Source organism: Micromys minutus (genome assembly GCF_963924665.1).
Source record: "Micromys minutus genome assembly, chromosome: 16".
Classification (NCBI taxonomy): domain Eukaryota; kingdom Metazoa; phylum Chordata; class Mammalia; order Rodentia; family Muridae; genus Micromys; species Micromys minutus.
The window spans coordinates 38,506,510-38,534,131 of NC_137985.1; the positions used below are offsets into that span (position 1 = coordinate 38,506,510).

The 27,622-nt window shown below is 48.9% G+C and overlaps 1 protein-coding gene across 1 annotated transcript; it reads left to right on the plus strand.

Moving 5' to 3' along the window:
* Positions 1-94: 94 nt before the first annotated feature.
* TMPRSS13 (transmembrane serine protease 13) lies at positions 95-27,622 on the plus strand (the record flags this gene model as incomplete). Its single annotated transcript, XM_080929701.1, has 13 exons — positions 95-115; positions 9,150-9,576; positions 10,654-10,758; positions 13,786-13,908; positions 14,926-15,055; positions 17,318-17,410; positions 18,245-18,288; positions 19,279-19,441; positions 20,192-20,364; positions 24,526-24,624; positions 26,574-26,716; positions 26,877-27,029; positions 27,596-27,622. The coding sequence occupies 13 exons, from the start codon at positions 95-97 to the stop codon at positions 27,620-27,622; spliced, it is 1,701 nt and encodes a 566-aa protein (XP_080785827.1).

Sequence of the window (27,622 nt, forward strand, 5' to 3'; positions counted from 1 at the left end):
CAGCCTCCTTTTCCCCACATGCTGGGGAACTGGGGGCCAACATGGATCTTCCCCTTGACATCAGCTGAGCCTGGAAGAAGCATCCTCTTACACCATGGACAGAGGCAGCCACCGGGTGAGTGTGTCTCCTGGGCTCTCCCAGGCTTGGGTAGGGACAGGCTGGAAACAAGCAGGGTGCTGCCAAGACCTGCCCTGGGTTTAGGGAAAATGGAATGTCTCTGCTAGCTGGAAAATGCCGGGGACCCAGGGATCTCAACCCCTTCATCTCAGTCCCTAGAAGAAACTCCGAGGAGGAGGAACCAATAAAATATGGGGTCTGATTACTAGGCACCCCTGGACTGTATGGCTGAGGCCTGAATAGGGCTGTGCCCCATGCCCTGGCAAAGACAGCTCTGGTGTTACCTGGTCAGCTTTACTGATTTAATCTAGATTTACTTTTACTGGTTTGAGATGGCAAGGGTATTTTAACTCATCTTCTAGAATTATCTCCTAGGTGGACTCCTTCCCAGAAATGTGTGATTTTTTTTTTTAATGTACATTTAAGATTTTCATAGGTTACTTACTAGGGGACTTAATATACACAGGAAGTGCTTCCTTATGTCTAGCCACAGTGTCTTCTGCTACATCTCAGGCTTCCTTCTGTTTCATTTAGAGACGATAGAGAGTAATGGGGCTGTCCTGTGTAGAAAAGGGTCATGGCGCCCTTCCTGTGTCCACAAATCTTTATTTAATGTGCCTTTTGGCTTAACTTCTTCTAAGTCCTGTTTTCTGCCCCCTTTCACATCTTTTTTTCTGTCCTCAATGAACAGAGTGGACTCTGAGACTCTAGAAAGTCCAGAAGAAACTCAACCCATTCTATGTTCTAGGCTGTGCCTAGTTTGTGGTCCATTCTGAACCCAGGCCTGTTAGGGCATTGTCATCTCTCCTACTATTCCAGACACCTCTCCACTCTTCTTCTTTGCTCTCTGGCCCTTTTGGCTCATGTCTCCACAAGAAGCAGAAAAAGAAGGATGAGAGGTAGGAGTGGAATGGTGTTCTGTAGAAAGCATGGGTACCACCATCACAGCCATTGCTGTCTTCCTTGGGAACTTGCTAGTCCCCAGATCAAGAGACAGTTCAAGTTGGAGATGAGCGGAGAGCTGCCTCTTCCCTGAAGTGGGGCTACAGAAGTGATGTCCATCTGGAGAACTTGTCACCCCAGAGTTAGGAACCAGTGTGGACAGTGGCTGGAAAAACAGGACATGGGCTGAAGAGTTAAGTGTCAAAGGTCTGGTAGGTCCTGTAATCACCATGGAAGGTATAAGCTTCATTTGGGATGGGAGAGCTGAGCCATCCCATTATTCAAGGGTCCAGGTGAAACCCTTAAATAGTGAGTCCCTAGATAATGAGTCAGAGCAAAGCAGGGAGCTTATAGTTGCCTCCTAATCTTGTCTACAGCAGATTTTTTGTCTTTTTTCTTTTTGGTTGTTTTCAAGACAGGGTTTCCTCTGAGTAGCTGTGACTATCTTGAAACTTTCTCCATAGGCCAGGCTAGCCCCAAACTCAAAGATCTGTCTGCCTCTGCCTCTGCCTTCTGAGTGTTGGGATTAGAGGCATGCACCACACAACCTGTTTTAAGATTAAATAAGATTAAAATTTCTTAAGATTAAGTAAGAATGAACTGGAGAAGCCAGGTGTGGTGGTGTGTGTCTTTGATGTCAGCACTAAGGACACAGGGACAGGTGGATCTTTGTGATTTGGGAACCAGCTTGGTGTATAAAATGAGTTCCAGGACATAGTGAGACTCTGTATCAAAGGGGGAGCAGGAGGAGGAAGAGGAGGAGAGAGAGGGAAAAGAAAAGAAAAGGGAAAGACAAGATGCTGGAGGTTAAAGGCTGAGTTTCTCATGTGAGGGTTCAGTGGCAGACAGATGCTTTGTGGACTTTGTCCTTCCTATAAAGAGAGAGGAAGTGGTGGCCAATGGGCTGGAGCTCTTGGTGCTCCTGCAGGACATTGCAGACTTTCAGAAGGCTCTTTAAAAGGAGTGGGAAAGGCTTTGCTGTACTCAAAAGGAAGGCAGAGCTGGATGAGGTGACTGGTACCTACCTTCTCTCCTAGCTGTGCTGGAGATTGAGGCAGGAGGATGGAGCCTGGGCTAGGTAGCGAGACCATGACAGGAAAACAACCCAAGAAAGAGTCCCTTGCTATGGTAGGCAAAAGTGATGGAACCTGGTCACTTTAACTTCCTGACCTTTAGTGTCTTCATCTGTAAAAATGGAGCACCTGGGGCAAGGAGTCTCAGAAGCCTTTTGTGTGTTAAGGCTCCTTTAGAATGTCATCTGACAAATCAGAGATGCAGATACAGTCATGGTATGTGGCTTCCTCATCACCATCTCTATATTGAGTCTAGCACTGGCTCCTCTTCAGTCTCCCCACCTGCCAAAGAAAAGGGTTGGACAAATGGCCCAAAGATCCTTTTCTGGTCCCATGGCAGTCGCTGGAATGATAAAGATCCCCGTGTGTACCTCTGGGTGTATGCACTGTTCCTGTCAAATGTGAAGACCCTGTGCTTTTGACAAGCGGGTCACACTTTTCAATGCTTGGGGAACAGCCATGCCTTCTAAGAGGACTGAAGTCAGCCCACTGATCAAGCAACGGTCCACTGGAGGACGGATTTGCTCATGCTGGGAGTTCCTGCATGCAGCTAGCTATGTGTGAGGATGTGGGAGGCACGGGATGGGCCAATATGAGTACCCTGCTCAGGAGGCTGCCCAGGTGCTCAAGATGGCAGACCCATGGCAGGACCCCATGTCATTCCACAACCCCGAGCTGGAAGCACCTCCAACACCTTGCCTTTGTCCCGTCGGGCCACACCCCTCACCTGGAACATCAGTTTCATGCTGTCACTGGTGCTGATCAGCATGCACCTGTCACACCCCACCGAACCTCATTCTGCCTTGTCCCCTGTGACTTAGTGTGAATATGTGGGAGTTCATGTCAGGCTCCAGGCTCAGCACTGGGTGGGAAGGCTGATGCAACAAGGGCCACTTAGCTTAAGTGTCTTGCTTTGGCAACACCACTTCCTCCTGGTCTAACAACAACGGGGGTGGACTGTACCCTGGCAGCTGGTCAGGTGGTAAAACACCACCGAACACCAAGCCTTGGCAGTCCAGGGTGGAGGATTCTCCATGGGGGACAGCCCAGAGTACTCACTAGTCCCTGGTGCTATTTTCTGTTACTCTTGTATTTGTAGCAGGGAAACAGAGGCAGGAAATATCATTAGCAATAGTGAGCACTCAGCGTATGGGTTTTGTTTTTATTCTTCATATGTGTATATGGTATATGAGTGTTATGTGCTCTCTCTCTCTCTCTCTCTCTCTCTCTCTCTCTCTCTCTCTCTCTCTCTGTGTGTGTGTGTGTGTGTGTGTGTGTGTGTGTGTGTTTTCAGGCTAGCTGGCCCATACTTTCAGGGGATTCTGCTTCTGTTTTCTGGCCCACTTCCCCCATCTTGTTATAGAGGCAGTAGGATTTCAGGTGTGTATCACCATGTTTCACTCTACATGGGTTCTAGGGATTTGAAGTAAGATCTTTATGCTTTCATGGCAAGTAATTTTACCTGCCTGAGCCATCTCCCCAAGTCCACACACCATATTTTTTAAAGTCACTGGTGAATGAACAAATGAATAAATGTACCATCAAGTGAACAATGAGGTATGATCTAAAGGCTCCTCTTGGTCTCTTTTATGCATCAAGGCCTTTTAAGCTAAAGGAAGTGAAATGCTCACCCAAGTTCTTGCAGCAGATACTTCTTTATTCAAATGAAATATTGGACAGAGGCCATCACATTTTAAAAAACGTGGATTTCTAGCTAAGGTAGAAAGGGGCTCAAGCCCCATCATGAAGGCCATGGCTGAACTCCATGGTATCTTCATGAGAACTTATGCCTTATGGGAACCCCTGGCAAGACCATGATTGTCCCCTAGCTCACACTGGCTAAGGGCAGAAGCAAGCTCCTGCACGTCACACAGAATCTGCTGCACAGAGCCTGGAGTCCTGAGCTCTGCACACTGGGGAAGCTAGTCCTGTGCTTGGGGAAGAGGCAATGGTGAACAACCTGAATTCTGAAAGGACTGTGTCTGTGAAGGTTCTCTAAAGAAAGAGGGTGGGGAAAGCCACATCCTAAGGGCACAGTGAAACCTGGCTTTGTCCCAGGACAGTCTGGTCCTCATGTGGATGGGGCCAGAGTTCCCCCATCACAGCCTCCCCCTGTCTCCTACTCCCTCTCCCCAATCTCCCATAGACAAGAACTTGTAGGTCTTGTCCAAGGGAGCTCCCAGGCTAGACAAGGTGAGGCACATTTATTATTCTAGGACTTGAATGGCAGAGGCAGGGGGATTGTGATTTCTGGGCCAACCTGGGCTATAGAAAAAAAAAGACAAAAAACAGTAATTTACAGTGGAGCCCCAGAGTGCTGGGCTCTGACCATGTTATAGCCCATGCACTTCCTACTTTGACAGTCCTTAAAAGTCAGGATTGCTGAAAAAGAGGGGCGCCCCAGAGCCTTGCTCTCTGGAGGTGGTGGGAAGAATGTAACAGCGAGTACAGCACAAGGCTGAGGTTACATGACTAGACCACGTGACTGTCTCAAACTGGCTTGGACACATCAGAGTCCCTCTGGACCTTGGCTACCTACCTCATCCTGAAAGAAAGCTCGCATTAGTGAGGTTTCAAGATCCTTTTTTTTTTGTCTGAGGGTACCCCCAGAGTGTTGGCTTTCTAAGGGAGTTGCTCTAAGAGGGAGCTTCTGCAGCCTGTCTTAAGCAAGGATGATGGGCTGTCACTGCAGTGGCCAGTGGACATTTTTTTAAGTCAGCAGAGAAGCTTGTGTAGAGCTCTTCTTGTGGTCTGCGTGGGATGGGAGAGCTGTGGGCTCAGCCTTCAGCAGCAGTTAGCTAGCCACAGGAAACCCTGAGAGGACAATGGAGACACACTCAAGGGATGTTAACCAACTCACACCTTCACCCTCCACCAGGTAAGAGAAATCACAAAATGCCTCCATTTACCTGCAGAATCCATCCCTGGGAGCTGAAGTAGAGTAGGCACAGGTCTAGAAGTGGAACCTTTGGGGGTCTTCAAGCACTCTTAAGCTATAGGGGACCTTTGAAAAGTATGTGTATGTGGGTGCACGTGCACATGTGTGTGCATGCACATGTGTGTATGGTGCATGTATGTGAGTACACAGGTATGAACATGTGGAGGTCAGAGCAGCATGTCCTGTGTCTTCCTTTATTGCAGCTCTCCTTATTGCTGTAAGACAAGGTCTCCCCTTGGACCAGAAGCTCACTGCTTCTGTGAGTCCGTGGTTGATCGGACTCTCAGTACCCCTAACACTAGGGGAATAGCCACACACAGCCATGTCCAGCTTTCTGCCCTCCTGGTCCCCCATGATGCACCAGAACCTCTAGAAAGTTCAGCAAGCTGTGAATAGCACACACAGTGCTTCCCAGGCACAATCAGGGGCACCAGAAGTGGTTGGCATGCAGCTTGTTTGATGGTTAGTTGTTACTCTAGAGACCATTAGGGTGGAGTCAGAAGGAATGGATTGTAGTGGTGGGAAATGGCCCAAGTTATCCAGGCGCTAACTTTGTCATAGACACCTGCCCTTGCAGGTCGAACAGAGACCGGTCTATAAGAGGCTTTGGTAAGGACAGGCATGAGTCTGTCCCTGCTAGGACTTAGGCATGAATTCTTTTGAGGGTGGTTGTGATCATTGACAAAGGCTGGGCTTGGGAGGCCTAAGTTCTGGTCCCCTGGCTCTGCTTTAGTTCCTAGGGACTTGGACAAGAAGTCTCCTTTCTTCTTGGGGTTCCCATCTGTTGTCAGGGTGAAGTCAAGTCTCCATGTGAGAGGGTCCTATCTCCACAGTTCCTTTCAAGGATGGAGGGGGAGGAAACGAGTTGGAGCTGTAGTAGGTTATACATCAGGAAACTCTTCCAGCTGGGTGGAGTGGCTAGCCATGAAATGCATAAAGAGGGAGGTGTGAGCTCTGGCATTCTCATGGTCTCTGAAGATCAGGATTCTTCCTAACATCCTGTGAAGCCTGGGTCAAAGTTCTGGGTCAAAGTTCAGTGTCTGCTGTCCTCTGGCATCTGGAATGTTCTCACTTCCTTTCTTTTTTTTTTTTTTTCAAGTACAAAATAGAGTTTATTCAGGTCATGGAAGGAGTTAAGAGGGTAGTAGAGGCAGAAAGAGAGAAGAGGAGGAGTAGAGAAGCAGAGGCTGGCCATGAGCAGGTAGAGAAAGAGGGGGAAGGAAATGTGGAGAGGAGGGGTAAGGGGTGGAGAGCAAGTGACCAAAAGGCCAAGAGATCAAGAGAGAGAGGAAGGGGCAAGCAGCCCTTTTTATAATGTCAGGTAACTGGGGCAGAGCATGTTCTTCCTTTTTGACATCCTCCTGGGACTCACAGATATTCTTCAGGTAGCATTTCTCATTCAGATTTTGGGGTTCTAGGTTTCTAGCTTTCACCCCCCAGTTCTGATTCTTTAAGTTGCTGAATGAGTGTCCTCTGACTCAGGGTCAATTACCAGTATTTTGGTGTCATCTGTTCTGGCTTCTACTGACTTCCCTCCTTGCTGGCTGACCACCAGCTCTTTGTTCTCACTCTTTTCCTGACCCCAACTTCACAAGGCTCCCTGTTCTAATCCCCAGTGCACCTTGTCCCTGACCTTCTTAGCCATCTTCCTTTCTAGCCCCGTTCCCTGTGTGCTGAGGTGCCAGGATCACACCTTTAGGTAGATCCAAAGTGCAAGGTCATCTCTAGCAACACCAAGAGTTCAAGGCTAGCCTGAGCTACATGAGACCCATTACAACAGACACACAACCAGAGAGGTGAGAGGGATGGCCATTCTTACCAGTTTTCTCAGGCCCCTTGTGAGAACCGGACCAGCAAGTATGCGTGGAGCCTGGAGCCACAAGGGAAAATGCTCCGCTCCTCTGTGACATCTGTGACATCGTTGATCACAAGTTGGCTTGGTTCTAACCCAAGCCCTCATCCTTATTTGACCTGGAAATTTGAAAATTAATCACCTTTTTATTTATTAATCACCTATTTATTATTAACTTAAGTGTCTTGTGGGGGGGGGGCACTCATATGGAGGCCAGAAGACAACCTCCAGGGAATCTGTTCTCTCCACCACGTGGGTTTCAGGAGTTGGACTCTAGGTTTTTAGCATCGGCAGCCAGCTCTATTATCCTCTGATGCGTCTCATCAGCCCTCAGCTCTGGATTTTGTAAACTGGAGCTACCCGTGCCAACTAAAAGGAGCCACTAGGAAGTTGGCATGGGACCAAGAAAGGTGCTTCGCTGGATGTTATATTCATCAGAGCTTGACCCTCGTGTATAGTTCAGGCTTGTTGACATAGATCTATGATTGTATGGGACAGGAGATGAGATTAGCCCTATTTGTACACGTAAAACAAGCTCTGGCGGACTTCTGCTGACCCAGTGGGGAATTGGGTGCAGCTCTACTCAAACCTTGATTTTGAGCCAAATGTTCTTAAAGACACAAGCAGACTGTCACAGTCGGTATCTCTCCAGCACTTACGGTGTACACGTGCTTTGCATGTCTCATCTGTGACTACCAACATACGAAGCAGGGTGGTTACCCACACCTTGCAGATAAGGAAGCTGTGTGGAAAGGTGTGAGGAATGTTTCTCGTGTCACGAAGCTGAATTCAGGCATAGTTGCTGTAACCCTGACCAGTTTCAATTCTGGGTCATAAGGCTCCAACCAGACTTGGCAAGGGGTGGGGGACGGGAGTCAACAACCGCAGTTCACAACAAAGAAGTACCACAAGGACATGTTCCCACCACGAAACTCCTGGGCTCCACCTCAGCCCCCAGTAGAGTTCCTGCCTTACAAGGCCCCAAATCCCAGTTTTTTTGTCATCTTCCAAATAATGAGAGAGTGCCCCGTGCCTGTGTTCAAAAGATGGCGCCAATGGCTTCTCCTGCCTCAAGAGGGATTCAAAGTGACCTGGGGTGAAATCCTGACTCCATGGTTTTGGAAATCAGACAATGAACTTCTAGAAGAATTCCCAACTCTCAGGATGAGGTTAGAACCTCACCAGGCTACAGACACAAAAGTTTGTTGTACGTTCTAAAGTGTCTTCCATTCCATCAAGTCACAGGTCCTTCCTTAGTATTGAGGAACATTTGAATTTACAGGAATGGACAACACTGGAAGGGCCGTAAAGCCAGGTCACTGCCAGCAGCCAAGGCTCAGGTCTGGTGAGAACCCCCTAGTCAATGCCAGACTATTTTATAGATGCACAAAAAAGCTTAAGCAATTCAGTAGTTTGTTCCAGTCTTTTTAGTGTGAAAGGCCTGGTTCAGGATCTGGACCATGGGCTGCCTGACTGTGTGTCATCAAGTTCTTAGCTGAGGGCAAAGTAGCTTTCCAAAAGTCAAGTTTATGTGAGGAGTATAGTTCAGTGATGAACATTTCCCTGCCTTTATGGGTGCCTGGAGTGAACTCCCAGCGCCCGTAAAAAAAACAAAAAACAAAAACAATGTCTTCTCTAGTTCTACCCTCCTTGGCCCATCGCTCTTGTAGAGGTTTTGGAAATTGACTCTCTGATAAGAGACAGCACTGATAAGAGGGTGGCCTCAGTGTCAGAACAGCTGGAGCAGCAGAAGCAGCTGCCCGAATGTCCCCAAGCACGTTAAGATACATCCCTGTGCAGCCAGCTGGGATAAGGGCAATCATGTGTCACCACCCCTTTCTATTGCTTGGTCCCAGCAGCTCCCTACGGGAGACTCTCTGGTCCCTGCTTTGAGTGTGGTCAAAAATCTTCCTTGAATCCAATGCACAGGTCCCAATAAAATGAAGATGTGACCAGACCTGTTGGCTTCGATTCCTGGAAGAGAGGACTAAAAGAAGTGTGTTCTCTGTGTCCTGTTCGTGAGGGACAATGGTGTTGGTTGTGTCAGGTGTTCTCAACAGGAGAACTTTGAACTGCCCTGCTCAGGACTTATGTTGAATATAAGCACAAGCCCTTCCTCTGTCCCAGTCGCTTGGTCCAGAGTATTTCCTCTCCCACTCCCAGGGCCCACAGCTGGGAGAGGCTGACTGGGAGCAGGCACAAGTATGCTCTTTATTCTGTTTTCAGAATGTTTCTCCAGCAAGGACACCTCCTCCCCAGGCTTCTCCAGCAAGAACACCTCCTTCCCAAGCTTCTCCAACAAGGACACCTTCCCAGGCTTCCCCAGCCCGGGCATCTCCTCCCCAGGCTTCTCCAGCAAGTACACCTCCTCCCCAGGCTTCCCCAGCCCGGGCATCTCCAGCCAGGGCATCTCCAACCCGGGCATCTCCAGCCCGGGCATCTCCAGCCAGGGCATCTCCAGCCCGGGCATCTCCAGCCAGGGCACCACCTTCCAGGTCATCTTCGGGCAGGTCATCATCTGCCACGTCAGCCTCCACGACATCCTCCCCAACTCGAGTGTACCTTGTTAGAGCAACACCAGTGGGGGCTGTCCCCATCCGGGCATCTCCTGCCAGGTCAGCACCAGCCACCAGGGCCACCAGGGAGAGCCCAGGTAAGGAGGTTGCTGCGGGGAGGGCAGAGAGCCAGGGCAGGGTCTTTGGGCAAAGGGAAGCTCTCAGTGAGAGAGCTCCATGTACCCTTGGGATAAAAATGGCATGGGGGACAGCTAGAGTAGAACATGGGGAACCTGGAAAAGCAAGGGTAGAAAGGGACCATGACTTGACACCCTAAGACAGTGAAAAATTAGGCAAAAGGAGGAAGGGCTAGACGCCAGGATCAAGGAAGCAGAGCGCTCACTGCTGAACTCCAGTTCTCCAGGGAGAAGGCTGTAGGCCACTCGGCCCCGGCTAGAGTTCTGACCTCAAGAGCAAAGGGCTCTTGGTTACAGGAAGGGCTGTTTCCTTTGACTGGCCTGTGTGTCTGCTGGGAAAGTCAGGGTCTCCAGTAGAGCAGGCCATGATCAATATGCTTTCTCATACCTGGAGGAAGAAAGAGAAGGACTCTGATCACTCCAAGCTTCAAAACTTGTGGGGCCATGAGGCTCAGGAGTTCAGCTGTCAGAAAGTCAAGGAGGTCAGTGGGCCTCCAGGCTTGGCTCTGCCCCTCGGGAAACTGTTTCCATGTACCCCAGACCTCGCCCTGCCCCTTTGCCTCACTCTCATATATTCAGGCCTTGTTGCTGTTTGACTGTAAAGAAACACCCAAAGTTTGGGGACCATCCTAGCCTTTCCCTATCCAGGATAGGAGAGGCACTTTGGTGGGATGCATTTTAGAATGAGTGAGACAGTGCATTTGAATCTCTGTCCTGCCAATCACTAGTTTAGTGACTTTGGGCAACTTCTTTCATTTCCATGAATTTCAGTTTCCTCATCTGCAGAGTGTATCTAATAAGACTCAGCTCATGCAAATGGGGTGAGGATGAATTAGCAGAACACACATGTGGCATTTAGCCTAGAGGAGCCTAAGGGAGGGGATCCATGAGAGCATTATACTGGGAAGGGGTGGAGCTATATTGTGAGGTGCAAGGGCCCTAGCAGGATGCTCAGGAGTCCATTTTGCTTCCTGCTGGGCCCTCCACCATGCCATACTCCTCCCCAGCAGTTTTTCTTCCCTATCACCCTGTTCTTAGGACCCAGTTTCCCCAAGTTCTCCTGGCAGGAGACCCAGAGACAGCTGCCGCTCATCGGGTGTGTCCTCCTTCTCATCAGCCTGGTGATCTCACTCATCCTTCTCTGTGAGTCGAACAGAGGGCACAAGGGTGGCTTTGGAGCTTTGGGTCACTGCAGAATGGGATGTCATCAGGCATGGAACTCACACCCACACGGGAGACCTTGCGTCATGGGGTGTCAGGCTCCTTTGAGAGAACTGGGGTGAACATGTGGAATGCCATGGGCTTCCAGATTTGGGTCCATCAGTACAGATGATATACTGCAACAATTGCATTAACTACGCCGGGCTCCATTTCAGTTTCTTTGAGTGGGACACTGTTCATCCTTAATCATTCAACCCAGCATAGACTTCATAAGACCTTATTCCACTTTACCAGACCAGGACGACCATGTGAGAAAAGTGTACAGTTCTTGATGTAAAAATCTCACTCTGAACACAAGTAGCTATCTATAAAAACCGGCATACTGTAAAACACTGGAAAGATCCCTGAAGGTCAAAGGGACAGCACACTGTCTGGGGACTCAGGCCCCTCACATTGTCCTTTGGAAAAAGAACCCCAGGACATGTTCTAGGCTCTTTGATGAGCAAACCATTAGCAGCCAGCCAATGGGGAATCATAGGAGGCAGCAAAGATGAGCACATACCGTTTACTCTTTCCCAGGAAGGCCACTCGCTCCTGAGAAACAGAGCTAGAAGCAAGTCAAGCTCTGTGATCTCAGTGTGACCGTAAGGTGTTGTAGTAAATATTAAAAAATAGAAAATGTTTATCTCTCTATCGGCCCTGAGGTCTCACTCCTCAGGCCCAGTTTTAGTTCAGAGCTGTGCACATCTCTGGCGCCCAGTCTGAGCCGCCCCCAACATCCCACATAAATACAACTCTACAGCCGATAGCTTTTCATTCAGGTTTATATATTCAACTCTCAATCCACAAACCCTCTGCACAACAAGATTACATCAAATAGACAAAGATACAAACTGTCCTTCTATATGAGATACTAGACCTATAAAATCCTTAATGTTCATAGGTTTTTAACACCAATCAATCCCGCCTGGGTCTGGCTGGTCCTTGGGAAACTCCATGTTGCCACGAACTCTACCCTCCATCCTCTGACCTCCTCAGAGCTCTCAGTCCTCTCCACCTCCCTGTCCAGTCACTGGCTTTCCTTTATTTTACTAATTAAAATGGGAAGGTTCGGTTGGAGTCACGTGACTAGGCAGCCCTTCTTGGGGAAGTGGAATTAATGTTAAAACACAAACAGCTTCAGGACAATCTACAGTCAGGAACAAGTGACAGTGATGTACAGTAGGGTGCAGGCAATCTCAAGTGAGGGCCTGGAGAGTGTGAGAGAAGTTATCTTCTCCTAGACATCAGATGTGAGGGAGCAGGGAAAGGACAGGTGGCCAAGGCCTACACTGGGTAAAAGGAAAGAATCCCAGAGGGAAGATGCACGTTTGAAAGTTTTGGGGCCCATCTGTCTAGCTACGTGAGGCCATAAAGCTTTCCGCTTAGGCTAAGAAGGATTCTATAGAAGAGGCAGCATGAGATGGCAAACAGAGGGACAGAAGGGAACATGGGAGCTTCTGGGGGCACAACTGTTAGAGGAAGAGACCCTGTGTGCTTATGTCATAACAGTAGTTTCGCACGGTCCTGCCTCTGCTTCTCATGTGTGTCTGACTTCAGTAAGTTAATTAACATTTCAAGCCTTGGTTTCCCTACCCAGGTGGTGTGATCATTATCACAATGCCCAAAATTGCCTCCAGCTTTCTTGGTCTGAGACCTTCCATCCACTCCTCCCTTTGCTAACAGAGTGCTTTGCTTCTGGGAACAGTAGGAATGGCCCATAGAGGGGACACAAGACACTCAAGAGCAGGGTCTCCCAGTAGCCTTACAGCTCTAACCGGGTTCTGTAGTCTTTCCCAAAGTCCCCACAGCTCCTTCATGGATGCCAGAGAGGTAGTAGGATCTGTAGGTCAAGCCCAGGGTCCTGGTTCACCTCCCAACATCACTCCATCCACAATCACAGTGGTCCTGCGATGTGTAGCAATCACTGTGAGGATACCCAGGACTCCCTAGAGCTTCAGCATCTAAGGTATTCGAGGAGGTGGAGGGCAGGATGCTTCAGCCTGCGGGATGAAGAAGATGTGTATCTAGACTGGGAAGAGACTGTCTATGTAGATGGCCTTATCCTGAGTGACAGAGTCCATGTTGGAGCTGGGGAGACAGTGTGGGGTTAGAGCTGAGGAGATGGTAGAGGCTGGGTGGTTGGGTGAGGCATTCGATGATAGGTTTGTTGGGGCTCCACAGGGAGGCGTCTCCAGTCAGTAGAGTGATGGATCAGGTTTACTAGATGCAGAGGAAGACATGGAGCTGGTTTCCACATAAGGTGTGAGAAGTTTCCTTGCACATTTGGAAATCAGCCACCTAGAGTTGCTTGTTGAGTGGGAAGACCCTGAAAGGCATAAAGAGAAGCAGGGAAGGACCAACCAAGCACACGGGATGCCCATGTTTAGGGGTGAGGAAGGAGGATGCAAATCTTGGAGCTGATGAGGCTGGCATTGTGGTGTCAATTGAGAAGACAGACCGGATGGCAGAGTGCTTAGAGTGCTCCCCCCCACTCTTCCCCTCATCTCCCCCCCCCCCGTGTGTGTGTGTGTGTGTGTGTGTGTGTGTGTGTGTGTGTGTGTGTGCATGACAAAGAAGAGTGGATACCAGAGGGGTTCTGAGAGGGAACTCTGGGATATTGGAGGAGAAGGTTTCTTTGGCTACTAGTCCATCTAGCATATAGGGTAATGAAGTTTCCAAAGTAGGATCTGTGTCCATCTCTCATTATTTCTCTCGGTCTCTTTCTTTCCCTCTGTGGGTAGCTAGCTGTTCAAGTCTATCTAGGGCTTCCCTGATTGCAGGAGCTTTCTAGAACATTCCTGAGCAGCCTTTCTCTTCATACAGATGGGGGACGGGAGCCCCAGAGTCCAAGAGGGATTGCAGGTCGGTGTCTGAGAATCCCCAGAGCCTTGGGCTACTGAGTATCCTGTCCCTCCAGCGCTGGTGATAACCAGTTGCCTGCTTGTTTTGTCTGTTTTGTTTTTCTAGTCTACTTCTGGCGAGGCCACACAGGGATCAAGTACAAGGAGCCTTCGGAGAGTTGTCCCATCCATGCGGTTCGCTGTGATGGAGTGGTGGACTGCAAAATGAAGAGCGATGAACTGGGCTGTGGTAAGAAGGCTGGGCATGGGCAAGTGTGTGTGTGTGTGTGTGTGTGTGTGTGTGTGTGTGAGAGAGAGAGAGAGAGAGAGAGAGAGAGAGAAAGAGGGAGAGTAATGAGCTGGGCTGTGGTAAGAAGGCTGGGCATGGGGAAGTGAATGTGTATGTATGTGTGCCTGTGCTTGTGTGTGAGCTTGTGCACATGTATGTGTGTGTGCATGTATGTGTGTGTGCATGTGTGTGTGCATGTGTGTGCACATGTGTGGACTCTGGCTACTACACACTATAGTGTCGAAAGTAATGGCTCAGACAGTCAATGGGTAGAAAAAACAGATATTGGTTTGAGTCACAGCAGACAAGGATTTGAAATTTGATTTGGGGTGTCATGTCACATGGATAAGTTACCCACTTCTTAGGGTTTCTGACTTCTAATTTTTAAAACAAATGCACTGGGCTAGATGGTGGCTTTTACTGAAAATCTGGAAATGTAAGACTGACGCAAACAGGCTGAGGGTGCTCTGAAACCCCATTTCTCCTTGTTCAGTGGGTGACCCCTGGCTTGTGACCCCTATGGTTTTTTAATGTCCTAGATGATCACAGAGACCTTTTGTTTTTGTGTGGTTTCAATACCCTTGCTGAGGGGTGTGGCTGCCCATCTTTTTACCTCTCCACTGGTAATGCATATGCCCTTGCCCATGATGGCACCTGTGACCAAGCCTTTCCTCTGTGCACACACTCAGATCGTAGCTCCCAGGCTCCTTATTGTCCTCTCCTTTGAGCATGTCATTGCCTCAGGGTGGGATGCTTGTCCCTCTCCCAGAAATGGCCTCCTGAGTCCTGCTGGATGAAGAGCTGTCTAGCGACAACCCATTAGCTTTAGCTCTGTGTTTACTGAAGGCCTGGGCCCTCCATCCATCATTGCTTAGGCAGTTTTTTCCGCACCTCTCCCAAAGCCTCCCATACCTTACTCCCAAGAGCTCGAAGCCTCCTGGGTGCTGAGACACTTCTTTGCTCTTCTCTGTCCTGCAGTCAGGTTCGACTGGGACAATTCCCTCCTGAAAGTCTACTCTGGGTCTTCTGGGGAGTGGCTTCCCGTCTGCAGCAGCAGCTGGAATGACACAGACTCCAAGAGGACTTGCCAGCAGCTGGGCTTTGACAGGTGAACAAAGAATCTGTCTCAAAGGGGTGGGGGGTGGATGAAGGGAAAGGGGGAGGAAGGGGGGATGGGTGAAGGGAAGGAGGAAGGAAGGAGGGATGGGTGAAGGGAAAGAGGGAGGAAGGGAGAGGGGAAGAAAAAAGGGAAGAGAAGGAGTGCTGCAGGTTCTGTGTTGATTCTATCAACTCAAGACTCTCAGTCATCACCACATCTGTGAACATCTGTGAACTCTAGGAGCCCAGATGTGCAAAGTCCTCTGTGAACTTTGAACCATAGCAGTTGTAAAACAACTTGTTTAGGAAGCTCACTGAATGAGAAACACGATAAAACAGGGGGGGGGGGTCAGGGATTGGCCAAGTTTTATGAAACTTTGGCTTTAAAAGTTTTACACCAAGAAGTCAGTGTTGGTGAGTGAAACAGGAAGTGAGTGAACCTTCCTACTTGGAAGTTCCTCCCACCTGAAGGCCAGGTTGGCACCTACACTCTCTGTCTTGGTCTGAGTTGTGTGTGTAGTTACGTATATGTGCATATATGTGGGGGCCAGAGGGTCAACCTCAGGTGTTTCTTAGGAGTCGGCCACCTTAATGTTTTTAGAGAGTCTCTTATTATCCTGAAGCTTGTGAAGTAATCTAGTCTGGCTGGCCATTAAGCTCCTGGGATCTGCCTGTCTCTACTTCCCAGGGCTGGGAATATGAGCACGTCTCCATGTCTGCCTTTCCACATGGGTTCTCATGCTTTTGTGACAAGCACCTTCCAAGCTACAGAATCAACCCTTTCTCTGAGTTCTTAAGCTGAGGGATGAATGAATGAATGAATGAATGAATGAATGAATAAATGAATGTGAGGTTGTGGGTTACCCTTAGAAGAAACACCTAGAAAGACAGGGTTGAGGCTAGTTCTCTGCTGCCCCCTCAGCCCCTGGTGGATAAAGGAGGGACTGACTGATCCAGACTGAAGAAGGGGTGGGAGACTGGGGGTCAGGGTGAGGGGGTAGGGGTGGTAGGGCAGGGTGGGGCTTGGGGGTCCTTTGTCTCAGAGCCATCCGGTAATCTTTGAATGCCATTTCTGCAAGGATCCCTTTTTAGAACTTCTAGGAGACCTCCTGACACACAGGTTTAAAAAAAAAAAATAAACAAAACAAGATCCGTTAGTGCAATGTAGAGAAGGTTTATCCCCACAGTCCCACACCAAGAGCATGAGTGAGGTTCTGTTGGGACACCATGGAGAACATTCCGAACTTGTGTTTTCTTAGAGAGGATGCATATTCAGAGGCCCAATGCACAGAAGGATGTAGAATGTTCTAGAAATGTACACAGGTTCAGGCAAAGACTAGAACATATCGGAAATTACTGGGGTGCTCGTGAAAATGTGTGTCTCTCACAAATCGAATCTCTGGGATTAGGGCTAGGAACTTGTGTAGTAAATGCCTAAGGTGATTCTCAGGGTTGCTCCTCTGAGAGTCACTGTCATATATACTGGATCACTTTTGGATGCATGTTGGTGCTCAGTAAGGTCTTGGGGTGGTGCTGATGCCCCTAAACTGTGGGTCACAGTTGGATAGTGTCTTAGTTGCTGCTCCTATTGCTGTGATAAAAGACTGTGACCAAAGCTCTTTGAGGGAAGGAGTTTCTCTAAGCTTATCTTCTCAGGTCATGCTATCACTGAAGAAACCCAGGGCAGAAACCCAGAGGCCATAACTGAGGGCAGAGGCAATAGAAGAATACTTCTTATCAGCATGCTTTTTATATATAACTTGCTATCACCTGCCCAGGGATGTTGCCACTTACAGTGAGCCTGGCTCTCCCAGATCAATCCTTAAGAAAGAAAATGCCCCCACAGACTTGCCTATTGGCCAAACCTATACAGGCATTTTTTTTTTCAATTAAGAGTTCTTTCCAATTGACACTCGCTGGTGTCAGGTTGATATAAAAACCAGTCAGTCTAGATATGAAGGGCTAGAAGGGTGTTCTCAAAGTCAACCATGCATTCGAACTGCCTGGAGCTGTTAAAACATAGGCTGGGCACCTCTCAGAGCTGTTTCTGTAAGTCTGAGGTAGAACCGAGAATGTACCTTTCTAACCAGGTACTGGTGAGGTGGCCAGTCATAGGGCTGGTAGGGGCAGGAGCAGAGCCTGTGTTGGAGCTGGACTTTGAGCACTATGCAGGAGTGGCCACCACACAGGCCATTCTAGTCTGCCTCTCCCTGAAGAACTCTGTGGCTCTAATGCCACTCACTGGCTATTCATTCTTCCCTCTTCTCTGCAGTGCTTACCGAACAACTGAGGTGGCCCACAGGGACATCGCCAGCAGCTTCTTACTCTCCAAATACAACTCCACTGTCCAGGAGAGCCTCTACAGGTGCAGTGAAACCACCCAACTGTCTGTGTGTGAACAGAGGGCTGAGAGACCGGTAGATGGTGCTCAGAGTCGGGGAGTCACTCTCTCATGCTCCCTGGGGCCCCAGACTCCAGGGCTCCCTTGCAATGCCAGGAGGACTATGGACACGTTGGGGTTAGAAGCTCTTGTCTGAGATCTGGTGCAGAGATCACCCCAAGGTTGGAAGTGATCCTGCTTCCTAATCCCTAAAAACAATTAAGAAACATTAGTGCTCCAGAGAACTAGGTGTTTCAGTTAAAAGGCTCTGCATGGTGACTTAGAATGGAGACCTGAGCAGGGGACTGACAGGTACTAGTCCTGAGGGCCCAGGAGGTCCTTCTGGGGAAGCCTCAGCCCTTCCTGCCATCTTTGCACTGCAGTTTCTCTCTGACCCAGCTCCCCCTGAAGATGGGAGGCAGACTTCCAGCCTAGCTTTCCGATGACCCCTCGGTGCCTGCTTCGGGCTAGGCCCTCTGCGTGCCACAACAAGGAGCGTGAGGCTGTAGAAGAGGCTGGCTCATTAGGAGCTGCTTAGTTGTGGAAATGAACTGGGACTGTGAAGGCTTGCTTGGGTTCCAAGAACAGGGAACTAGTAGGGGAGGGTGTGGTTCACCATATCAAAACGATGATAAAGATAGTTTGCTCACTTCCACCTTCCTGGAGAAAGCCCTGGAAGGAAGACCATCCTACTGGGAAAGGGACAGTCTGGCTCTCTGCTATTGGTAAAGGTCGAAACGGGACAGAGTCTGAGTGGGTACCAGTCAGGAAGAGGAGACAGCTGCTGACCTTTCTCTCCTTTTGTGCCCCTTACTGCAGGTCAGAATGTCCTTCCCGGCGGTACGTCTCTCTGCAGTGTTCCCGTAAGTAAGCTGCTCTTTTTGGAGTGTGGTCTATGGAGGGGGTGGAATGAGGTGTTGTCTAGGGAGCTCAGTCCAGCTACCTGTCATTTCCGGGGAATCAAAGGAGTCTCCTAGTCTTTTGGTAGGGGCTAAGAACTGAGGGAGGACAGCAAGTGTGGAGTAGCTAGTAGTTTTTGTCAACATTCACTTGAGGGTACCTCGTATACAGACAGGGCTGGAGTTACTGACTGAGAACCCTTCGAGGCAAGTGCCTTTATTAGTCATTGTTCCTTGCCTAAGACTGGAACCCAGGCAGGTGGGGAGCTGATACTTGACCTTGGTGTTGACCCCTAAGCTCTAGCTATGCGTAATCACACAAGATCTCTGTTCTTGGTGGGGAAGACAGGGTGTAGGCAGGGCCACTGTTACGGCTGCGGTGCCCACTGCTCAGATCACGTGCTGCCCTCTCTTCCTCTGCAAGCAGAAAAGCCCCGTATCTGAGCACACTCACCGGGCTGCCCCTCCCTGTCCCAGGCTTGACTCATTCCAGACTTGCTCTCTGTGCAAGCCCAGCTGTGCGTCATGGGAAATACATTTCTCCTTCATTTTGAAATAAGAGACTACCATGCCAGTGCTCACCAGTTCGGGGTTGGGATGGTATCTTTTGCTTTCTCTGAGCCCTTGATGACAGTCCTGGGACTCACCCTCATCACCAAGCCAGACTCAATGTCGAAGCTGTGAGCATGAAATGAAACGTTTGCCAGATTAATGAAAGTAGGAACAAATGAATGGGAACGTGGAAAAAGCTGCCTGGGGTCAGACTTCCTACTAGATAACTCCAGAAGGTTAAGACCACCTTGTACTATTTCTGCCTGGACAGGGAACTAGGTGTGCCACATTAGACTCTTTGGACAAACAGTGACCTTCAGTTGTCTGCCTGGAGCTTGAGAAGAGCAGAAGAGGCTCTAAAAGAAGCATATGTCATGTTTTGTCCTCTTCATTTTCCCCTAGACTGTGGTCTGAGAGCTATGACTGGGCGGATCGTGGGAGGTTCCCTGACCTCAGAGGGCAAGTGGCCCTGGCAAGTTAGTCTGCAGTTTGGCACCACCCATATCTGCGGGGGCACACTCATCGATTCCCAGTGGGTGCTCACTGCTGCCCACTGTTTCTTTGTGTAAGTGACCAAGGGGCCCTTGATAAGATGGGGGACTTGGAGCCACTGGGAAGGACTTATACTCTATAGCTAAGCCGAGTTCCTCAGGGTCAGACAACTCAGCTACTGCTCAAAAAACTAAGAGTGCATGAGGAATTGGTCTGAGCTTAAGCCAAGGTTGAAAAAGGGGGGTAGGCTGGAAGATCCTTTGCCTGGAGATCAGGTGAAATAAAGCACCAGGTTTATTGACACCTCCCAAGACCACCTGCAGAGCTAACATCAGAAGAGTCTAACAATCTGAGATGCCACCTCAAGACTTGAGGGTCAGGGACAACAGGAGGGTGGTACAGGTGGCTTCTGAGAGTTCCTAGCATCCTTTGGGGACCCATAGCACAGAAGTCACAGACACCGGATCCCTGAGTAAAGAATCTTCATTATCTTGTCTTGTTCAAATCTCTGTGGCTGATGGCCAAGTCTCCATCCTTCATGGCATGCAGATGACGTAGTGAGGTGAATCCCACACACAGAAATTGCTTATTCTGTTGCTTTTTCACACTCTAAGGTGCAGGCCAGTACAGAGCAATCGAGGGATAGCTTTTGGGCTTCATAAGACAGAGGACTCTTCCAGAGGTCATTTTAGCCATCCTCCTGTCTCTAGGCTTGTGCTCCTGATGTCCTTCCCCCACCTCCACCCCTAGTGGGTAGCAGATGCAGCCAGTGTATCCTGCCAGGTATATAACTGGACAGCACTCATACCCTGTGCTCTTGTAGGACCCGGGAGAAGATTTTGGAGGGGTGGAAGGTGTATGCAGGTACCAGCAACTTGCACCAGCTGCCTGAGGCTGCCTCTATCTCTCAGATCATCATCAACAGCAACTACACCGATGAACAAGATGATTATGACATCGCCCTCATGAGGCTGTCCAAGCCCCTGACCCTGTCAGGTGAGTGAATGTGCCCCCTTGCTTCCCAGAACCCTCAACTTGGCAGCCCTTGTTTACCCAGCTTGGGGACCCAGGGTGTCATTAGAGCAAAAGCCGAAGAATTTTACAGATTATTACACAGGATGTATTTGTTTTACAGGTAGGAAAACTGGGGTCTGGAGGAGATGACTCAGTGGGGAAAATGTTGGCTGAACAAGAATGAGAGCTTGAGTTCAGATTCCCAAAACCCAAGTAAAAAGCCCAACATGATAGCATGTGCCTGTAATGTCAGCACTGGGGAGCAGAGACGAGAGGGTGCTAGGGGTTTGGTGGCCAGGCAAAGCTTCTAGTTCCGTGCCAAAAACACAAGGCATAGAAGTGATTGAGGAAAGACTTTCGTCTTAGTTAAAGTTTTACTGAGGTCAACAGACATCACGACCAAGGTAACTCTTATAAGGACAACATGTAATTGGGGCTGGCTTACAGGTTCAGTCCATTTAATTATCATCAAGGTGGGAGCATGGCAGTGTCCAAGCAGGCATGGTGCAGGAGGAGCTGAGACTTCTACATCTTCATCTGAAAGCTGCTAGCAAAACACTGGCTTCCAGGCTGCTAGGATGAGGGTCTTAAAGTTCACACCCAAAATGATACACCCACTCCAACAAGGCCACATCTACTCCAACAGGGCCACTTCTACTCTAACAGGGCCACACCTTCTAATAGTGCCACTCCCTGGGCTGAGCATAAACAAACCATCACAACATCTTGACTTGAACCTTTGACCTCTATACACTTGCATGGATGGCAGCACTCACACATGTCTGTGTGTCCATGTCTGTACATGAGTGCTCATGTGATTGTGTAAGCACGAGTGCAAGAGCACACACACACACACACACACACACACACACATGAAAATATATAAGGGAAGGAAGAAAATAATAACTGGGGAAACTTAGGCCCAAGATTTGAAACACATGTTCATCTCATACTCCAAATTGGCCACAGATTTATATACTGATCTTAATAAATATAAGTAGATTGAATTGACTTATTTGTTAGTAACTATGCACTTAAGAGCTGTCAGCCAGGGCCCCTGTAGTGACAGAACACCTAGTAAAAGCAATTTGAGGTCAGATGGCTTTATCTGGGTTATTAGCTTAAAGGGATACAGCCCATTATGGTAGAGAAGCACAGTGGCTGGTAATCTCATGGCAGCAGGAATGCGTAGCTTCTTTCGGGAAGTGGGGATGGGCTATAAACCTTTAGGTCCACACCCTTAAACCTACTTCCTCCAGTGAAGACCACCTTCTAAAGGTTCCACTATGTCCCAAAGCTGTGCCAGCAAGCTAGGGCCAAGTGTTCAAACACATCGGTTTGTATGGAGGCATTTTACATCTTAATTGCAACACACTGGGAGATATTTGATATGTATGATTGTGTGTATTCTCTGCCCAACCAGCCCAGAAGAGCAGAGTCTGTGAGCTTCACTTGACATATGGAGAAGTAGAGTTTTAGAGAGATACGTTAACTGAGGCGTTGAGTGATAGGCTCCAAGATGGTTGATTGGTCTGACTCCGAAGCAAGGCTCTTTCCCCTGGCTCTGGGCTAGCGAATGGCATACACTGCAGTGAGGAGCGTGAGTTGACTCCAGGTTTGAGTGTCCAGTGTGGGGTGAAAGATCCAAATGAGGCTACGTGATAGAAAGATCACAGAGGTGTTCATATCACTGGGGACACTGAGTGTCAAAGAAGGCTTCATTCATTCGTTCACTCATTCATTAACTCATTTGATTACTTCTGATTGTCTGTCTACTACACAGCCAATGCCAAAAAGAAGAAAATGGGAAGTGAGTACCAAGACCTACCAAAGGGGCTGACCACGTCATGTTTAGAAATCAGAAGGAGCCAACAAGGCATTCAGACATGGTGGGCTGGTGGGCAGTGCAGAGGATAGCTAAGGTGAAGTCTGAAAGAACCGATGGGACTGACAGATGACTCAGTGGCTAAGAGCACATGCTGCTCTATCCGAGGACCCAAGTCCAGCAGCGCACACTACCTTTCACTCCAGGTCCATGGGAACTGGTACCTCTTTTGGCCCCCATAGGCACCTGTACTCTTGAGTACAGAGCCATACACATGTAATTAAAACTTAAAATCTTTAAAGGGACTCAGAAAGGCAGGTTATAGAGAACAGAAGAGAGCCTGAAGAATAGGGTCAGGGCTGTCTACCATGAAAAAAGTAAAGCAGGCACTTTTTCTCCTTTGGAGGACCAGAATTTTTGGGGAGCTTTGATTGGTCCAGACATCCCAGAGTCTTGATCCTGTAAATGGGTGTTTCCTCACATGTCCATTAGGGAAACAGTGTTTGCCGTTCTTCAGAACAGTTAGTTCATCAGAGCCAGGTGAGGAGGAAGAGTCCTGGGCAGAGCTCTTAGGTGAAGATGTCTCTGAACTTCTTCCCTATGAACACACCCAGGCTCAACTTTGAAGCCTACAGCTAAGCAGCGGTGGGAGATGGGGTCAGGGAGATCAACCAACATTTTCCCCTGAAACTCACACAAACAAACTGTGAATCTGAGCAAGCCTTCTCAACCTTGTGCAACTAACTCGAAAACCATTTGGTTAAGACATCCGAGTTTTACCCAGTTCCTCTCCTGGCATGTGTGTGTCTCAGGGCATGAAGCAAATCTTTCATCTATGAACCACGGTTTAGATTTATGTAGCCCTAGGGTCAGGCCATAAGCTCAGATTTTTGGCTTACAAACCAGAGCAGGATTTTCTTAAACTACAGTATTTTCTGTGAAAACTAAATAATTTAAACTCCTCCCAGACAAGAGGAATCTGCAGCTACAAGAAAGGGTTTTTCTTTTAAACAATGAATCTAAAGAAGTCCTAATTAATTTTTATGTTAATAACCAATATTACCCTTTCCTTTCATTTGTCTCTGTGTGTTTACTTCCTAGCAGACAAAAGGTATAGATGCCAACATTTAAGCCCCAATTCTTGAAAGAAGAATTTAGCAACTTCTTGTCTCATTTATGTTGCTGTGTTAAAGGACTCTGACCAAAAGTGACATGGGGTGGGATGTGGGGGTTAGGGTCTGTTTGTCTTGTGATTCCAGGTTAGGGTCCCTCCGTTCAGAGAATCAAGCAGCCAGTCAGCACATCCGCAGTCAAGGCCAGAGAGAATGAATGTGTCCTTGCTTGCTGCTTAGCACTCAACTGATTTTCTACCCCCTTTGACAGCCCAGGGCCCAGCCTATGAAGTGGTGCAGATTACAGTAGACTGGATCTACACACACACACACACACACACACACACACGACAACCTGATTTAGATAATTCCTCAGTTGGGATTCTCTTCCCAAGTGATGCCAGGTCGTGTCAAGTTGACTTTTGAAACTAACAATCACCACCCGAATTCTCCCCTCCCTCCTTGGTCTGCCCTCCGTCCTCAAATGTTCACTGAGTCTGGGTCAGGCCGAGAAATGGGTGCAGAATGCAGCAATGGATGCAGCAAATGAGGGAGAATGCTACAAAATTCTGTCAGTGAATGTTCTCCTTCGACTCAGAGCTGAGTAGTCAGTAACACAGATCACCCAAGGGTATCCCATGCCAAGGCCGTGTGCAATGACACTTGATAGATAATGCTCGCACAGGAGCCAGTTAGCAGGCATTTGTGGTCTCAGCCTTTAGGTATGTGCTCTTTGGCCTGGTAAGTTTACTCACTCCAGGACAGATGAATGTTTAGACAGAGAGCCCCTAGTGGTGGCCAGCCAACAGGTGCCCTCCTGGATCAGGTGACAGACAGCACATCTGAAACTTATCTTTCGTTGTCTATGCTCTGAGGGAAAGGCATGGAAGAGTCTTAGCCAGGAGAGCTGCTCTTGATGGAGACATTTTCCTTTACTTTGTGGCAGCTTGGTTCAAGCAACCTCCAAAAACTGCCCATCTGTGTACACAATGGCACCGGAAGGAGAATGGATTCACGGTGCTGACAGCCCACAGACGGCTGCAAGGTTCAGAGGAAATGACCGACTTTCATATCTGCTTGTTCCAAAGCCTCGGCGGATTCAGAGTTGCGGAGAGGGCTAGGATGTAGATGCTCTGCCCCATCTGTGTCTCTCTACCCTAAACCCCAACCTTGCTTCCTCGCTGATACCTCAATGTCTTGTTGCAGCTCACATCCACCCTGCCTGCCTCCCTATGCATGGTCAGACCTTCGGCCTCAATGAGACCTGTTGGATCACTGGCTTTGGCAAAACCAAGGAAACAGATGGTGAGAGGCAGAGATGCAAGATTCTCTCTCTCTCTCTCTCTCTCTCTCTCTCTCTCTCTCTCTCTCTCTCTCTCTGTGTGTGTGTGTGTGTGTGTGTGTGTGTGTGTGTGCAGATGAAGGCTATCTGAGTGAAAGTTTGGGTTATAGATTCATAGTTAACATAGGAACACGGACACCCATGTTGGGTTATAGACTCATAGTTAACATAGGAACATGGATACCTATGTTCATGTCAGCACGGTCCACATGATAACACCTAGGCAGACTGCCAACCCTATAGCTGATTAGGTAGGTTTACTGCTCATGAAAACGAGAGGAAACACACATTTCATTAAGAGGCTATAAGAGAAACTAGAGGGTGGCTCAGTGCTTAAGAGGACATGCTACTCTTCCAGAGGATCTAGGCTTAGTTCTCAGCACCCCCATGGTGGCTCACTACTCTCTGTAACTCCAGTTCCCGAGGACCCCAGGCCCTCTCTTGGCCTCCGAGGGTGCCAGGTACATAGACAGAGACAAAAAGTTCATGCACATAAATAAATATTATTAGAAGATGCTTTTAGGAAGGGCTTATCATAGGCTGAGGGTAGCTTGGGGAGAGGGCAAGGATGTGACCCTTTTCTCTAGGTTATCAGTAGTATCAACTTTTCTCTAGGTTGGATACTACTGGGAAGCAGTGCTAGAAAACCTAAAGATCTCATCTAGAAGGAAGGCAGAATCTGAGGCGATAGCGACAGAGGACCTGTGGGCCCTGCACTGATTGGGAGAGGGCATGTTTGTCTGTGGTTTGCAGAAGGACCTTCTTGCATACTGTGTCCTCAACCCAGAGCCTGTTGCTCACATCTAGGTGTTTCTTTACATTTTATTTTGAGACAAGGTCTCTATAGGTCACCCTGGCTGACGTTAAACTCATTTTACAGCCTAGGCCTGCCTTGAACTGATGCTTCTGCCTTAGCCTCCACGGCAGTTGAGAATACAGGCCTATACCGTGAGGCTTGGCTGGGACGTTGTTTTCACCCGTCTTAAGGCAAGATGTCCTAAGGCCTTGCTCAATCTGAGTGACTTGTTTAGGGTTAGCTATAACTCTCAGAGGGACACTGCCTGGCTAGCCTGATTGTTACATTCAGGCCTATACCAACAGTCACTATCCCTTGGCTTCCTATGGTGGAAGGCTGACTAGTCTGGCCATTTGCAGCATCTGGACCTTGCCTGTTTCACCAATTAGGGACCAGAGGCGGGCAAATAGTTTCTTTGGCCCTATGTGTCTATGAATATAAATGGGAGATAAAGGTGTGCCCTAACATCGTTAGGGGATCTGAAAACAAATGGCATAAAGAGATGGCACTTTGAATGTAGATGAGTGTGCAAAGTCGGTGTGTTAGTGACTCGGCACATCGATGCCACAAAATACCTGATGGAATAGCTTAAGGAAGGGAGGGCTTATTAGCTCACAGGACACAGTCCCTCGTGGCAGGATGTCACAGCAGCAGTGGCGTGGGTGGCTCATCAGCAGCAGAGTGGAAAAGTGCCGCCACCCAGCTCCCTCTCCTTTCTTCCTACAGTCTAGGACTGAGCCCATTTAGTGGTGCTGCCCATATTTAGGACAGGTCTTCCTGCCTCAGTTTACCTAACCAAGAACATCCCGCAGAGGCATTTCCTGAGGCGCCTCTCCCAGGTGATTCCAGGTCTTGTCAAGTTAGAAATTCATACAAACCACTCCAGTTAGAGGCTTGTGAGCTCCCATGGGAGCAAGTCGCTGTATTATGGCCAGTGAGTTGTGTCTGGTGTGAGGGTATGTATCCCACCATGGAGGGGTGGGTTTAGACACAAATGTGATGCCCTCTACTCCCAGGAGGCTGGGTCTGGGTCCTGAGGGTGTGGCTGATGTCTGTGGAGCTTTTCACAGTCTCAATGGCTTCCTATCCTGTCTCCCCACATTCTCCTCACTGAAGAGAAGACATCTCCCTTCCTCCGAGAGGTCCAGGTCGACCTCATCGACTTCAAGAAATGCAATGATTACTTGGTCTATGACAGTTACCTTACTCCAAGGATGATGTGTGCCGGGGACCTTCGAGGAGGGCGGGACTCCTGCCAGGTGAGGTCCTTGTGGGTAAGGCTCAGGTCTCATGACCCTGGAGGTGGGAGGAGGCTGGAGTGCTAAGATTGATATGGGGATCTCAGAGACACCTCTCCCCTGATTTGGACCCCGCTTTTGCACCAGACTGACTTATTCTCTGGCTATTTATTCCTTACAGGGAGACAGTGGAGGACCCCTCGTCTGTGAGCAGAACAACCGCTGGTACCTGGCAGGTGTCACCAGTTGGGGCACAGGCTGTGGCCAGAAAAATAAGCCTGGTGTGTACACCAAAGTGACAGAAGTACTTCCCTGGATTTATAGCAAAATGGAGGTGAGCGCTCAGCTCAGGGATGGAACCTGGAGGAGGTGGGGAGGGTGTTCAGACAGAGGCCATCTGAGCCATCCGAATTTGAAGATGTCCAAGACAGGACTGAATGTCAGGCATGGGACCAGTCCAAGGTGTCAGTTTTCCTTCCATCTCCTCCCTTGGAACAGGGCCTGCATCATGAACCTCGGTATAATGTCAACACCAATGAAATTCTCCACTTACAGTGATACCCAGCAGTATCTAAACTGGCCACTAGAGTGTGCTAGAGGTTACCTACCGTGGCATGAAGTTGCCCCTCTGGAAACTTGAATCTGCTCCCAGCTCTGCTTCCTTATCATTCCCCTGTCTATGACTGTAAAGCCCAATGCTATGACCAACCCTCTCTGTCTTTGTGGGCAAGATGATACAGGACTCAGCAGGAAAATGCATCATACGTCCTTTTCATAAGCCTTAGGGTACATTTCCTCTCCCCCAGAGGATGTGCTAACTAGCACTTGGCTGGTCCTGGGTTTTCTAGTCTTTGAGCATTTGTATTTCATGTTTACCCTGTTTCTTGGTCTCTTCTTCAGAGTGAGGTACGCTTCCGGAAATCTTAA